This window comes from Saccostrea echinata, unplaced genomic scaffold (assembly GCF_033153115.1).
Source record: "Saccostrea echinata isolate AGI-Se365-2 ecotype Australia unplaced genomic scaffold, CSIRO_AGI_Sech_v1 ptg000022l, whole genome shotgun sequence".
In the NCBI taxonomy this organism is placed as follows: domain Eukaryota; kingdom Metazoa; phylum Mollusca; class Bivalvia; order Ostreida; family Ostreidae; genus Saccostrea; species Saccostrea echinata.
Genome location: NW_026889771.1, coordinates 16,820,928 through 16,833,759, shown reverse-complemented (window position 1 = coordinate 16,833,759; position 12,832 = coordinate 16,820,928). Strand labels below are relative to the sequence as shown.

At 33.6% G+C, this 12,832-nt stretch overlaps 1 protein-coding gene across 2 annotated transcripts in view; it reads left to right on the top strand.

Annotated features, from left to right (window-relative positions):
• The window catches only part of LOC133190561 (glutathione peroxidase-like), a 28,815-nt gene extending 18,359 nt beyond the window's left edge, over positions 1 to 10,456 (top strand). For both annotated transcript variants that reach the window (XM_061326256.1, XM_061326257.1), the window contains exons 5-6: positions 3,256 to 3,340; positions 10,009 to 10,456. In XM_061326256.1, the coding sequence (XP_061182240.1) occupies positions 3,256 to 3,340; positions 10,009 to 10,041 (118 nt within the window). In that variant the 3' untranslated portion in view covers positions 10,042 to 10,456. The remainder of the gene's footprint in view (positions 1 to 3,255; positions 3,341 to 10,008) is intronic.
• Positions 10,457 to 12,832: the final 2,376 nt, after the last annotated feature.

Here is a 12,832-nt window from a genome sequence, read left to right as displayed (position 1 = left end):
AGAGAATTACAAAAAAAGCATGAAATTTACCAGACAGAATTTCTTTTTGCTCTGAAAGACAATTTTTCTGGTACCTGTACTGATGTAAATTGTCCTTGTTTACATTTTTCCTTGCATAAGTAATTTAAAGTAACCTAAAAAAAATACTAAATATATGAAGTCTTTGATACTGACAGAGTATATTACAAGTGAATCACCTATAATTACCAGTAAGAAAAAAAAATGCACCATTATTGATCACCTTTTTAGAGTAGAAGATGAAGGCCCATTTGTAAAAAAAAAAAAAAAAAAGAAAGAAAGAAAGAAAATATTGAATTCTGTCACTTTGACATTATTCTCCCTTAGGCTAGTGTAATTAAGGGACAATCAAACAATGTTATTTAGCTTTTCAAGGTAGAAATAATATGTTTTATGGTGAGACAGTTTGGGCGAGCGCAGTTGTATCATGAAAAAACTTTACACAGCTTACACTTGTAAATTTTGATCCGTCTCTTCAAACTTCTACAAAACACAGTCACAGGACGTTGTCTCTGCAAGAACTAAATATTTTTATTATACTTTCATGTTAAATACTAAAATCTGATTGGTTTAGACGCGTTTAACAATCCGTAATGTTACCCTCAGCGTTAGCAACACACTTGACAACGGGTAACATTACGAAAATATCACATGCGTTCAAATTATGCGCGTACGGTTCACCGTAGAATTCTCAAAACGTCAGTTGTGCGTTTGAAAGAAGCCGAATAAACGACGTCAGTAAAAGCTTGCGTCCGATGTAGCTTACTTGAAAACAACAAACGACAGACGAAACATCCTTGCGAGTGCAAACTTGAGATGATAAAGGACTTTTTGAGTAGCAAACAAACAATAAAGAGGTTGGTAAATCTTTTCCGAAGCTTTCTTATTGAGAAAAATAGAAGCGGGGAGTTTGAAAGCTTTCTAAGCGTGAACTCAACGACGATCTCCAAATCAAATTTTTTTTTATGACATCCGAAATCAATAAGACATTCAGTATAATAAAATAAATAGTGCACGTTTTTGAGGGTAACAGTTGAAATTGACACCCCTCGGAAAACCATTGTCAACCTCCGCTGACGCGTCGGTTGACAATGGTTTTCCTTGGGGCGTCAATTTCAACTGTTACCCTCAAAAACGTGCACTATTTATATAATGATAACTGGGGGTCTGTTATATTCACCATAATTGCATGAAATGCTGGTAGCAAAGGAATTCTAGGAAGTTTTTTACACAAGAATTTGCTTGACGAATATACAGATTTTAGTTCTAATCAGATTTTCTCTGTTCTTACACATTAGTATATTGATCTGGCTTTGTTCACTATTAGTTTTTTTCTTCCTTGGATGTGGTTACCTATATATATTTTTGGTTTAAAAAAAGGAAGTTGTCTGTTTAATAGCACACATGTTCATGTTCACCGAGTTAAATTTGTCTATATTCTGGCCAATTTATGTTTACATATATGTGTATATTACCAAAAGTAATTATGTATTTTTAGGTCACCTGAGTCACTGAGGTGACCTATTGCTATCCGTTTTTTGTCTGTCATCTTCCATCGTCCATTGTGCGTTAACATTTGAACATTTTCAACTTTTTCTCTGGAACCACTAGATAGATTTCAACCAATTTTGGCATATAGCATCTATGAGTGAAGGGGAACAAAAATTATGAATTTCATGGTCCCTGCCCCCCATAGGGCTTGAGGGGTGGGTTTAAAACCACCAAAATTAATGCAATCTTAAAAAATCTTCTTTACTCCTGGACATCAAGCAGTCAAACTGTTGGCATGATTGTAATAAGCATTGAGCCCTCTACCAAAATTGTGAAACTCATGCCCCAGGGACAGGGGTTCTGGTGCTAGGGCAGGGTTCTGTTAAACATATAGTTAAAATGCTTATTTCTTATAATGTCTTCTCCTCTGCTCCTAGATATTAAACAAACAAACTAAATGTATAGTTATGATGAGCAAGGAAGCCTCTTCCAAAATTGTGAATTTCATGGCCCTGGTTGAGGGGTTCTGGTGTTAGGGTGGGGCTCTATTGATTATGTAGTAAAATGCATTAATTCTTTAAAAATCTTTGCTCTGCTCCTGGGTATTTAGCCGATAAACTAAGTACATAGTTATGGTGAGGAAGGCTGCCTCTTTCAAAATTGTGAATTTCATGGCCCCTGGGTGAGGGGTTCTGTTGTTTGGGGGAGAGCTCTATTGATTATCTAGGAAAAAATGCATTAATGCTTTGAAAATCTCTCTGCCCCTGGGTTTTAAGCAAACAAATTAAATCCAATAATATAAATGTAAATGTATAATTATAATTATAAATGTGCCTTTTCTTTGCTCCTTGGTATTTTAAGTACAAAATTGTAATGAGTGAGGCAAATGAGAGTTACTCCTCTTTGCTAAATTATTTTAATCAAGAAATCCTTGTGTATAATTTAATTTACAGGTTATTTGAATGATTGATTGAAAATACAAGAAAGAATGTTATATACCGGTATATAGAAACAAAATTAAGTTGAATGTTTGGTTTAAATGAGCATAGCATGCTCAAAGTCAGATTCTTGCCTGTAAAGATTGACACAAAGATTATGTATGTTGCATAAAGGCCAGTTGTTTTCAGGATGTATATACAGCGGTGTCCTGTTTCAAAATTGAAGAGACATTGTCAGGTTAAGTCATGGGTGGCAAGAGACTGCATGAAGTTGTTTTATACCTTATCAAGTTGAACAAGTGATCATAGAGAGCCAGAGTGACTAGGGGACATGTTGTAGTTAGTGACATGTGGCAAATAGCTATATTGTATAGCTAAGTCTCTCTTTGTGTACTTAATTGTGGCACTAGGCAAGTGACAAAAACATATATGTATATATTGAATACCTTACACACTAGTCAGATGTCCATTGTATTTGTATATTTTGCATTCATTATCATCCCTGTAAGACTTGGGAAAACCAAGTATGGAGATCACTCGGGTCTCCCACATTACAATAAGCAAGGATATTTTTACCAGATTTTTTCAAATTCTCAGCAATATTGCTATCAGTTAATTTTGTTTAATACTTCTATAGATCCTTTACAGTGTTGTATTATACTCAGGTGACCATTAAGGCCCTTGGGTCTCTTGTTAGAATGTGCCACAATGTTCACCAGATTCCCAAATATTACACTTGCAAATCTGGCAAAAGTTGTGGCAGGTTAGTCTCTTGAATAAAAATAATTTGTACAATGTCATCTTTCAGCTTTATTAAATGGAACTTTACCAAATTCCTGGTTGACAAGAATGGAAAACCTGTGAAAAGATATGCACCTAACACTGAACCTTTTGTAAGTAAAACTTGTTTTTTTAATATATAAAATGATCATGCATTGAAACCTTAGTTACATCAGAGCAACATAGAAATAAAAGACAAAACCATTAAGATACATAAATCTGTCAGGGTTGGTAAAAAAAACTGGGAAATACTCATATTTCCCAGGACAGTGGGAAATGCTGATTATTCCCAGAATTACTGGTATTTCCTGGGAAATACTGGGAAATAAGAAATAGCTACATATTTCATAATTTAAATCATGTTATTTCTCTTATAGGCTAAGATATCTACTTGGTATCACTATCCCTGATTAATTTTCATAAAAAATGGCCAAGTTTAAAGTTTTTTAAAATTTGGTCAAACTCCAGGGTCAAGATCAAAAGGGTCAAAATAAATTGTGCTCAAGAAAAGGTCTTGTTACAAGGATTACCTCTGTAAAATATAAAATCCCTAGCACCAACCATTCAAAAGTTATGGCTAAGGTTAAAGTTTTTTAAAAGTAGGGCAAACTCCAAGGTAAAACATCAAAAATATTTATCACAAGGAAACACATGTGAAGTATGAAAGCTCTAGCACCAACCATTTAGAAGCTATGGCCAAAGTGAAAGTTTTTCAAAAGTAGGTCAAACTCCAAGGTCAAAAGGGAGAAATACATCTGTGAAATATGAAAGCCCTTGCACTAACTGTTCAAAAGTTATGGACAGGTGTAAGGTTTTTCACAAGTAGGTCAAATTCCAAGGTCAAAGTCAAAAATAAATTGTGCCCAAGAGAAGGTCTTGTTACAAGGAATACTCCTGTAAATATTAATAAGATGCATCACTTGTGAAATAAAAGTACTACTGGCTTTTATTTTTATGGTGCTGAAATCCATGTAAAATCTCTTCATCGATTGTTCACTTGCGAATTATTGTTCTCAACATTTGACATTAAAGAGCCATTTCACAATTATAAGTACTTGCAAATATAAGGAATCTACAGTATTTGAAGCAACGGCCAACAACCTAAATAACTTGTGAAAATAAGGTGTCGTGAAAATTTGGTGATCTACAGTAAAGAGCTAAATCCACGAAGGGGCTAAATCGGCCTATTTTTTCAGGAAAATTAAACTTAGGGGAAGAAGAAAATTAACAATAGAAATATTATCCTTGGGTATCAAACTTAAAAAGTTTATGCCAATTTTTTTTTATTTGATGACGTCATATTTGTACAGAAAACGTCTAAACACGTGCACTTTGCTAGTTTTTATCAAAATAAAGCATTTTTCGTCTTTGGTTCAAATTTTTGCTGTGGCCACACCCTTCATACAAAATAAAATTTATACCATTGAAAAGAGGATTAAAATATGAATAAATAAAGTATATTTTTATTTTGTTCGAGGGGTGTGGCCACATCGAAATTAATACTTTTCGTTCGATTCTTATACCTTTGCACCGACTCGCACTGTGAAAATAGCGGGGGTTACCCTACATTAATAGAAAAGAAAAAAGATTCTATATTGTTTTTGTGAGTATCAAAAAGTTTCGAAATGCGAATGTTATATTTATTATAAGTTATTTTGTGTTGTGGTGCAAAAAAGTACGAAAAATTCTCGCTAAGCATGACTGCATGTAGATGCAATAATGTCGACATTTTGTGTACTACGTGCCTCAGTCCTGACCCAAGACTTTTCCTTCAAGAAGTTGATCTATAACTCATCATTATGCTGAAATGTTAAAAAAAAAATAATAATGTGTTCTCTTTTCCTCTGACAGCCTATTCATTTATGCTTTGAATTTGTTTTTCAACTCCCGTCTCCTCGTCACCATGGTCACTATGTAATCAAAGGGAGATCACCCGAGAAACATGTAGGCTACATCTTTATTTCCTCCTGAGTGGCCGTGTCGGAATAGCCTAGAATATTAAACAATTCACATCAGAGTCAACTACAAGACGTATTTATAATGATTTTTTTTTTGCCACCTTACAAAACATTAATGTCGTGAAGTCTGCATCGACAGCATACAAATGGTTAATGTTACGCAATAAAGTTTATTATAACTATACATGTATTATAATTATAAGACTTAGTTATAGGCTAATTATGTATGGGTTATAATTTATAACCCATACCCAACATGCATTTCAGAAATCACCAGTGGCATTTTAAGACAAAAGATTAATTAATATTTATTAGTGAAAAACTTCACTGATCCGAGACCTCTTAGCATAAATTATGTTACGAAGTATTGAACCTAGAAAATTCGAGTTGACAGATCAAATAAACAATAGATTGATTTTACAGATCGCATGTAATTTTTGTGATAGGCCTCTATAAGAAAAATGTCCTATATTGTATAAACGAATAACTTACTACCAAGGCAAGTGAAAACTCTTTATGGTTTTAAGTAATTTCAGTATCGCATGCATGCTGTGACCTAGCCAACACATGAAAAAAAAAATGTCAAAGGGAGGCTACTTGCTATCTCTTTCTATTTTGAGTTACTCCGCTTAAATGTAACAGGCCCAAGTGAGAGAGGGCAACCAATATTAGCAAGCATGTTTATACATGTAGTAGTGTAATTCATAAAGGGGGATTAGAGCATTGATATAAAATAAGAAGCAAAAAAAAAAAAAAAAAAAAGACGGGTTACTGGGAGGAGAGAGGTTTCGGGATTCCCACTCTCACTCATTAAATACGTGGGACAGTTCGACCAATTACTGCTGCCATCTAAACAAGAAAGAAGTGAAGTGAATAAATAATAATGCCAATTATATTAGTCCTTGTATATATTATATAGTATAAAAAAAATAATAAGTTCAATAGCAGTTTTCATTTTTCTTTTCAATCTCCTTGATAAAAATTTAATTTAAAAACGATTGATTTTTCGTAACTCGGTCATTGCATAAATTTATTATAGATCTCAGGCCCGTAGGTAGCAATTTCAGTTTGGAGGGGGGGGGGGGGGGGGGGACAGCCATACATTTTCAGTTGGGGGCACTATCAACTACCAAAATTCCTTAACAAGCAAAAAAAAAAGGGGGGGGGACATTTTTATTGACAGGACACAAGCATATAGTAGCTTTGTTTTATATAGTATACTATATATCGGCAAAATTATTGGGTGGGGGCATGGCCATGTATCCTGAATGTATTATTATTATTATTAACAGATATAACTGCTAATTTTGCCTGTCTATCATTTGTTTTTTTTTTTTTTTGTTTTTTTTTTTGAAAGGATGTCTATATAGAATATAACTTCACAGATCGGGCATTTGAACATGATTTTTTTTTTGGGGGGGGGGGGGGGGGGATGGTTATATGTCGCTCGACATGTGGTCTATAATTTTTTTTTATACGGTCTGTAATGATTGCCATTTACTAGTGCCAGTAGCTGTGTTTCGTATATTTTTGTTTAATTACAAAGAGTAACGATCCGAAGACGTCCAAGTTAAAAATCTCATATATGCAATAAGTATACGATATTATGATTAGTTCATCCTCTTCTGTACATGTACTCATTATCGGCTATCTATTTGTAGTTGTGTTAGAAATTGCACATGGAGAAACGAAATGTTATTTTAAATATTTGAAAATTATAAGTAAAATGTTAAAACTGGCTTTGAACTATATGAAAGTCTTAGTTATTGTTATGTTTCAATTTAATTTTCATTTCTCACCAGATAATCATTACTTTATGATTTTATTAAAAGGGTTTATAATAGGTACTCCCCAAAATGAGAGTGTGTAAGATATGATAATATGATAAGAAAACGATTAGTTAGCAATAATAAATTCGATCGCTTTTGTCATCTGAAATCTCTTTTCATACCTATTGTGGGTATATAAAAAACGTTTCTGTTTGATGATATAACATATTTATCATAATTAGTGAACATTATTTTGATTAAGTAATTTACATTGAGTAAATTGGTATACTGCCATTTCCGTTTATCATTTTTTTTTTTTTAACTTCAGGTTCCGTTTTGAAATTCAAATACTTCGGAAATCTTGTGTTTTCGTTGGACTCTTAATTTTTTTGCGGCCGATTTGATGCTTTGCATCACTCTTGTTTAAAAGTCTGTAGTGGCTTCTTTCCTGTCAAACTGTGGTGCACAGGATTACCGTCAAACATTATTATTTTACGTGTATTACATGTATGAACTACAATTTCATTTCAAATGTCCGGGAAATGCCATAAATTATGGAAGTGCAACGAAATTCTCAAAATGACAATAAAATAGATGGTAAACGTATTCATTTTTAATGCAACTTTTCATTTTCATTTTATGTTTTTGTTATTAAAGAGTACTTGTGTATTTTCTGGAGAAAAAAACGCCTATTTTTGTGTATGTACGCCGTATGACCATACAATAACACATTTAAGAATGATAAAATCCTTACCCATGGCTTCTATAGTATATATTTTACTCCATTAATTCAGTTTTACTCAAATATGACGGATTAACACGTTGTTTTTTTTTCCAGCTTAACGTGTCTCTTATTATCATTTAAAACATGTTACATGTATCAACGATTATACCAGACAACCGTTGTATATAACAAATATTTGGCATTTCTTTAGAGTACAAATAGCTTTAATTAAAAAATAAACCTTAGGTTTTCAGAACTTCTCGAAAAATTCATAGTAAAATTTCCCCAAAATTTTAAAGAAGAGCTTATATTCATTTGGTTATTTTTATTCCATTAACGTACATATGTTACTTTCTTATACAAAATGTCAACGTCACGACGTTAAAGTATGTAACGTCAATGTAATGACGTGATAGTATTAATAAGGAAATAAGTACCAAATTTAAACGAATGTAAAAAGAAAACCAGAAAAGTTATTGTTAAAAAATAAATTGTTTTACAACATACAAATCTTAGAGTTTTATGTGAGAAAGTTTCATTTATTTTGATGACTGGGCCGATTTAGCCCCTTCGTGGATTTAGCTCTTTTGTACACAGATATAATGCAACAAGGAACACAATTCTCTTTATGGGTTTTGATTTCCATGAACCTTATTGCTATGGTTACCCAAATTAGATTAAAGCATTGAATTCTTTCAAAAAGTTACTCTTCCTACAGTTTCATATAGTTACTCTTTGTACACTGCTGATCATTCACTGTAGCCTAGTGATTGGGCATTCACCTTGTGATTGGGTGGTCCCGGGTTTGGTTCTCATTCCCGGTGTCACATCAAACCTCAGATATAAACACAGGTAGTGACTGTTCCTTCGTCAAGCACCTGGCACTAGAGATGAATATCACTGGATGAGACCTTAAAAACCAAGGTCCTGTGTCATGGTAGGCATTGACATGATGAAGATTCAATACTGCTATGGCCTAAGTGCCATAAAAAGGTAAAAATTTATGGCAGGTGACATCTCTGTATGAGTGAAAAATTATCAAATAGGATGTTAAACAACATACAATCAATCAATCCTACGGTTTCTGTCTGATTTCAATAAAAATAGGTATGCAAGTAGTCGATATATCATTGCTCATAATTGTACATACCCAGTATGGGTTTCAGATAATTTGAATGTTTTTTTTACTGGCTAAAAAAAAACAATCCTTGAAAATCTTTCAAAATGGTAATCTTTCTACAATGTATAATTTTGGTACAATTTCAATTAATCTTGGGACAAGTTTCGAAATTATAATGGTACATAATTCTGCATGTAGCTGGGAAACTAAAACAAGAGGCCTATAGGTCACATTGCTCACTTGAGCACTTTGGCTAGGAAAAAGCAGAAATCAGTACAGTATTGAAAGTTTAAATATATTGTGGTTCTGACATTTGATCTTCTATCATCTTCTATTGAGGCCTTGTCTTACTTCAGGGACATGATTGGAACACATTTGAAACTACTCTACCTGAGGATGCTTCTTAATGAGACTGGCTTTGATGTATTTGAGAAGAACATTTTTATTGATATATCCTTTATATTCTTTTATATAACTTCGATGACTTTGCTACCCTGTTGTGGCCCCACCCAACCCCAGGGGTCATTATTTGAACAAACTTGAATCTACACTACCTGAGGATACTTCCACATTAATGGCTTTGCTGTTCTTGAGAAGAAGATTTTCGAAGATTTTGCATTCATATGTAAAACTTTGATCCCCCCATTGTGGCCCTACCTTACCCCCAGGGGTCATCATTTGAACAAATTTAAATCTACACTATGTAAAGAAGGTTTCATTAAGTTTCACCTTTTTTGGCCCAGTGGTTCTTAAGAAGAAGATTTTTAAAAGATATCACCAAATTTTCAGTATTTCTGAATTATCTCTCCTAGGGAAAGAGAGTGCCCTTTATTTGAACAAACTTGAATCCCCTTCACCCAAAGATACTTTGTGCCAAGTTTGGTTGAAATTGGCTCAGTGGTTCTGGAGAAGAAAATGAAAATGTAAAAAGTTTACAACAAGGACAACAAAGACAACAACAACAGACAACGGACAAATTTTGTTCAGAAAAGCTCACTTGAGCCTTTGGCTCAGGTGAGCTTAAAAAATTCTCTGAATTTTAGGTGTAACTTTCCTCTTCCGCTATTTTAAAGTACAAAACCAGTGGAGCTACAGTCTCGTCAATGATTTCTGGTGTTTTGCAACAAGATTTCGTGTTAATAACAACTTTGATAGAACTTGAAAATTTAATGCATGCGTACTGATATATATATTATGTTTTATTTTCCAGACTATTGAAAAAGACTTCCCCTCATACTGGTGACATTTAAAAAAGGCTCTTTGAAGAAATGTGTGCTTAAAATTTTAGAAACAGTTTCTGGCAGTCTGTTCAAGTATTTATCACATGATGGAGCATCTTCTGACTTGAAGACTTAATGAAGGCAGACTCTAAAACCAAGCAACACTGGTGGAGGCAGCCTGATGTTTTTTTGTGCAGTTTTTGTCTTTTAATTCAGTGTATGTTTCACTGGACTGAAAAATTCTTGAACATATAGCACTAAAATTTTGACCATGCAAATGATACTGTATACTTGTTGTTAGTGAGTGTTTATAGATGATGTATTTTAAGCAGATGTTTTTGATTTTTGTCCATTTAAAAAAAATATATAATTTTATATTGTTGTAATGACCTTTTGTTATGGAATAAGTTTTGTAAATATTAAAAGTATAATGCTAAATGTTTGATTTTCTTGAAGTTATAGGCATTGTCTTACATAAAAAAGTATGCTCAAACTCAAAGTACATTCATAAGAAACAACTCTTGAATTTTGAAATAGTATTACATGTATTTCATTACCATCTCCAATTTAAACCTATTTGGCTCATTAGAATTCAAAATTAGCTATTTGTGATAAACATTTAAGACACTTGAATCACAGATTTGCATTACCAAAAAAAGATATTTTATGTACTATTGAAAGTTTTTTTTGTCAATACTAATAATATTAATTTATATATCATTGCTAAAAAAAACTTTTATAAGTGAATATCCGAATCAATGTATAGCATTTTCAAACATGGGTAATCAAAGATTACGAAGCTCACCTCGACAAATGTTATGTATAAGTAAGGCAAATTTCCCATCATATTTTTTTTTCTAGTTAGTATACATCCCAAGATCAATATCCATGCAAGTTTGACTTATTGGAAATAGACCTGCTCAAAAAACTTTTAACCTGTTTAATAATCAAGAAAATTTTGGTCAGTAAGTTCCAACATCCGAAGCAAGCCTGGAAGTTTTCATCCTTAGATGTACCATCTATGCAAGTTTAATTATAACAGGCCATAGTATTACTAGTATATAGCTACTCCAAAAAAAATTACCCTGTTCACACATCTAGAAAATGTAGGTCAGATTCAGAATCCAAAGCAAGTCTGGAGGTGTTCATGCCTAGATACATCATCCATGCTAATTTGGTTAAAATATGGCTAAAATTCACTTGTGGAAAAGAAAGGGGGCATACAAGGCGAGGACAATCTTCTGCTCTGAAACAATGTATTTCTCAATTTTCAAAGTTCACGGAAAAGTTATATTTTTCTAAAATAATGTTTTCTGTAATGTCATCTTTAATACATTTGATTCAGTTATTTTATTGAATGACTTTTTGATTTTTTTTATAAGTTGACAGTAAAGCATATTTAGTGGAAAAAGGGCCATAAAAAATGATTTTTGAATATGTATGGGTCAAGTCTCCATTCCTCATTAACGTTTATATGACGGAAAAGTAAATGTAAAATCTTTTTCCTGTTACAAATAAATGGAGTCTGAACCCATTCTATATGAAAATTGAACATTTCTGAAAAAAATCTACGCTTCAACAAACTCGTTTATTTAAATCACAATGACATCAAACAAAAAAAGCAGACTTTGTAGCATAGTGGTTAATGCGTTCAGTATTACGCCTAAGTGTGAGCTTTGGAGAGAGTTCGAATCATACATGAAGCTTTTTTAGCTCACCTGAGCCGAAGGCTCAAGTGAGCTTTTCTGATCACATTTTGTCCGTCGTCCGTCCGTCCGTCTGTCCGTCTGTCCGTCTGTCTGTCTGTCTGTCCGTCCGTCTGTAAACTTTTCACATTTTTGACTTCTTCTCAAGAACCACTGGGCCAATTTTGACCAAACTTGGTACAAAGCATCCTTGGGTAAAGGGGAATTTAAATTGTTAAAATGAAGGGCCAAGTCCCCTCACAAGGGGAGATAATCAAGAGAAGACAAAAATAGGGTGGGGTCACTAAAAAATCAAAGTTCTACATTGAAATATATAGGCAAAATCTTTGAAAATCTTCTTCTTAAGAACCACTGGGCCAGAAAAGCTGAAACTTATGTGGAAGCATCCTTGGGTAGTGTGTTCAAATCATAGCCCCTGGGGGTAGGGCGGGGCCACAATAGGGAATCAAAGTTTTACGTTGAAATATATAGGCAAAATCTTTGAAAATCTTCTTCTTAAGAATCACTGGGCCAGAAAAGCTGAAACTTATGTGGAAGCATCCTGGGGTATTGTTGATTCTAAATTGTTCAAATCATAGCCCCCAGGGGTAGGGCGGGGCCGCAATAAATATTACAAAGGGGAGGTCTTGTGAAGAACAGCAAGGCAAAAGTAACTCAGGTGAGCGTTGTGGCCCATGGGCCTCTTGTTTTCTTTTTCACATACCTTAAAAACATCAGTGAAAAATAAATTATTTGTCAATAATTTATTAAATAAAATATAGGAAACAAATGTGTAAAAGATTATATTGACAATATAATTTTTGAAAAATATTTCATGAACTTTTAGAATTGAAAAATGTCTTCTCTCAGAGCGGGGGATCGTCCGCGCCTTGCACGCCTTCATTCTTTAGGTCAGATCCAGCATCTGAAGCAAGTGTGGTAGTGTCCATCAGTAGATGCATCATCCATGAAAGTTTGGTCAGAGTAGGGCTTATAGTAACTTAGGAATGGTCCTTCTCCAAAATCTTAACCTGGTCACTCACGTGGAAAATCAAGCTCAGATCCAGCATCTGAAGCAAGTGTGGTAGTGTCTATCCATGGATGTATCATCCATGCAAGTTTGGTGCAG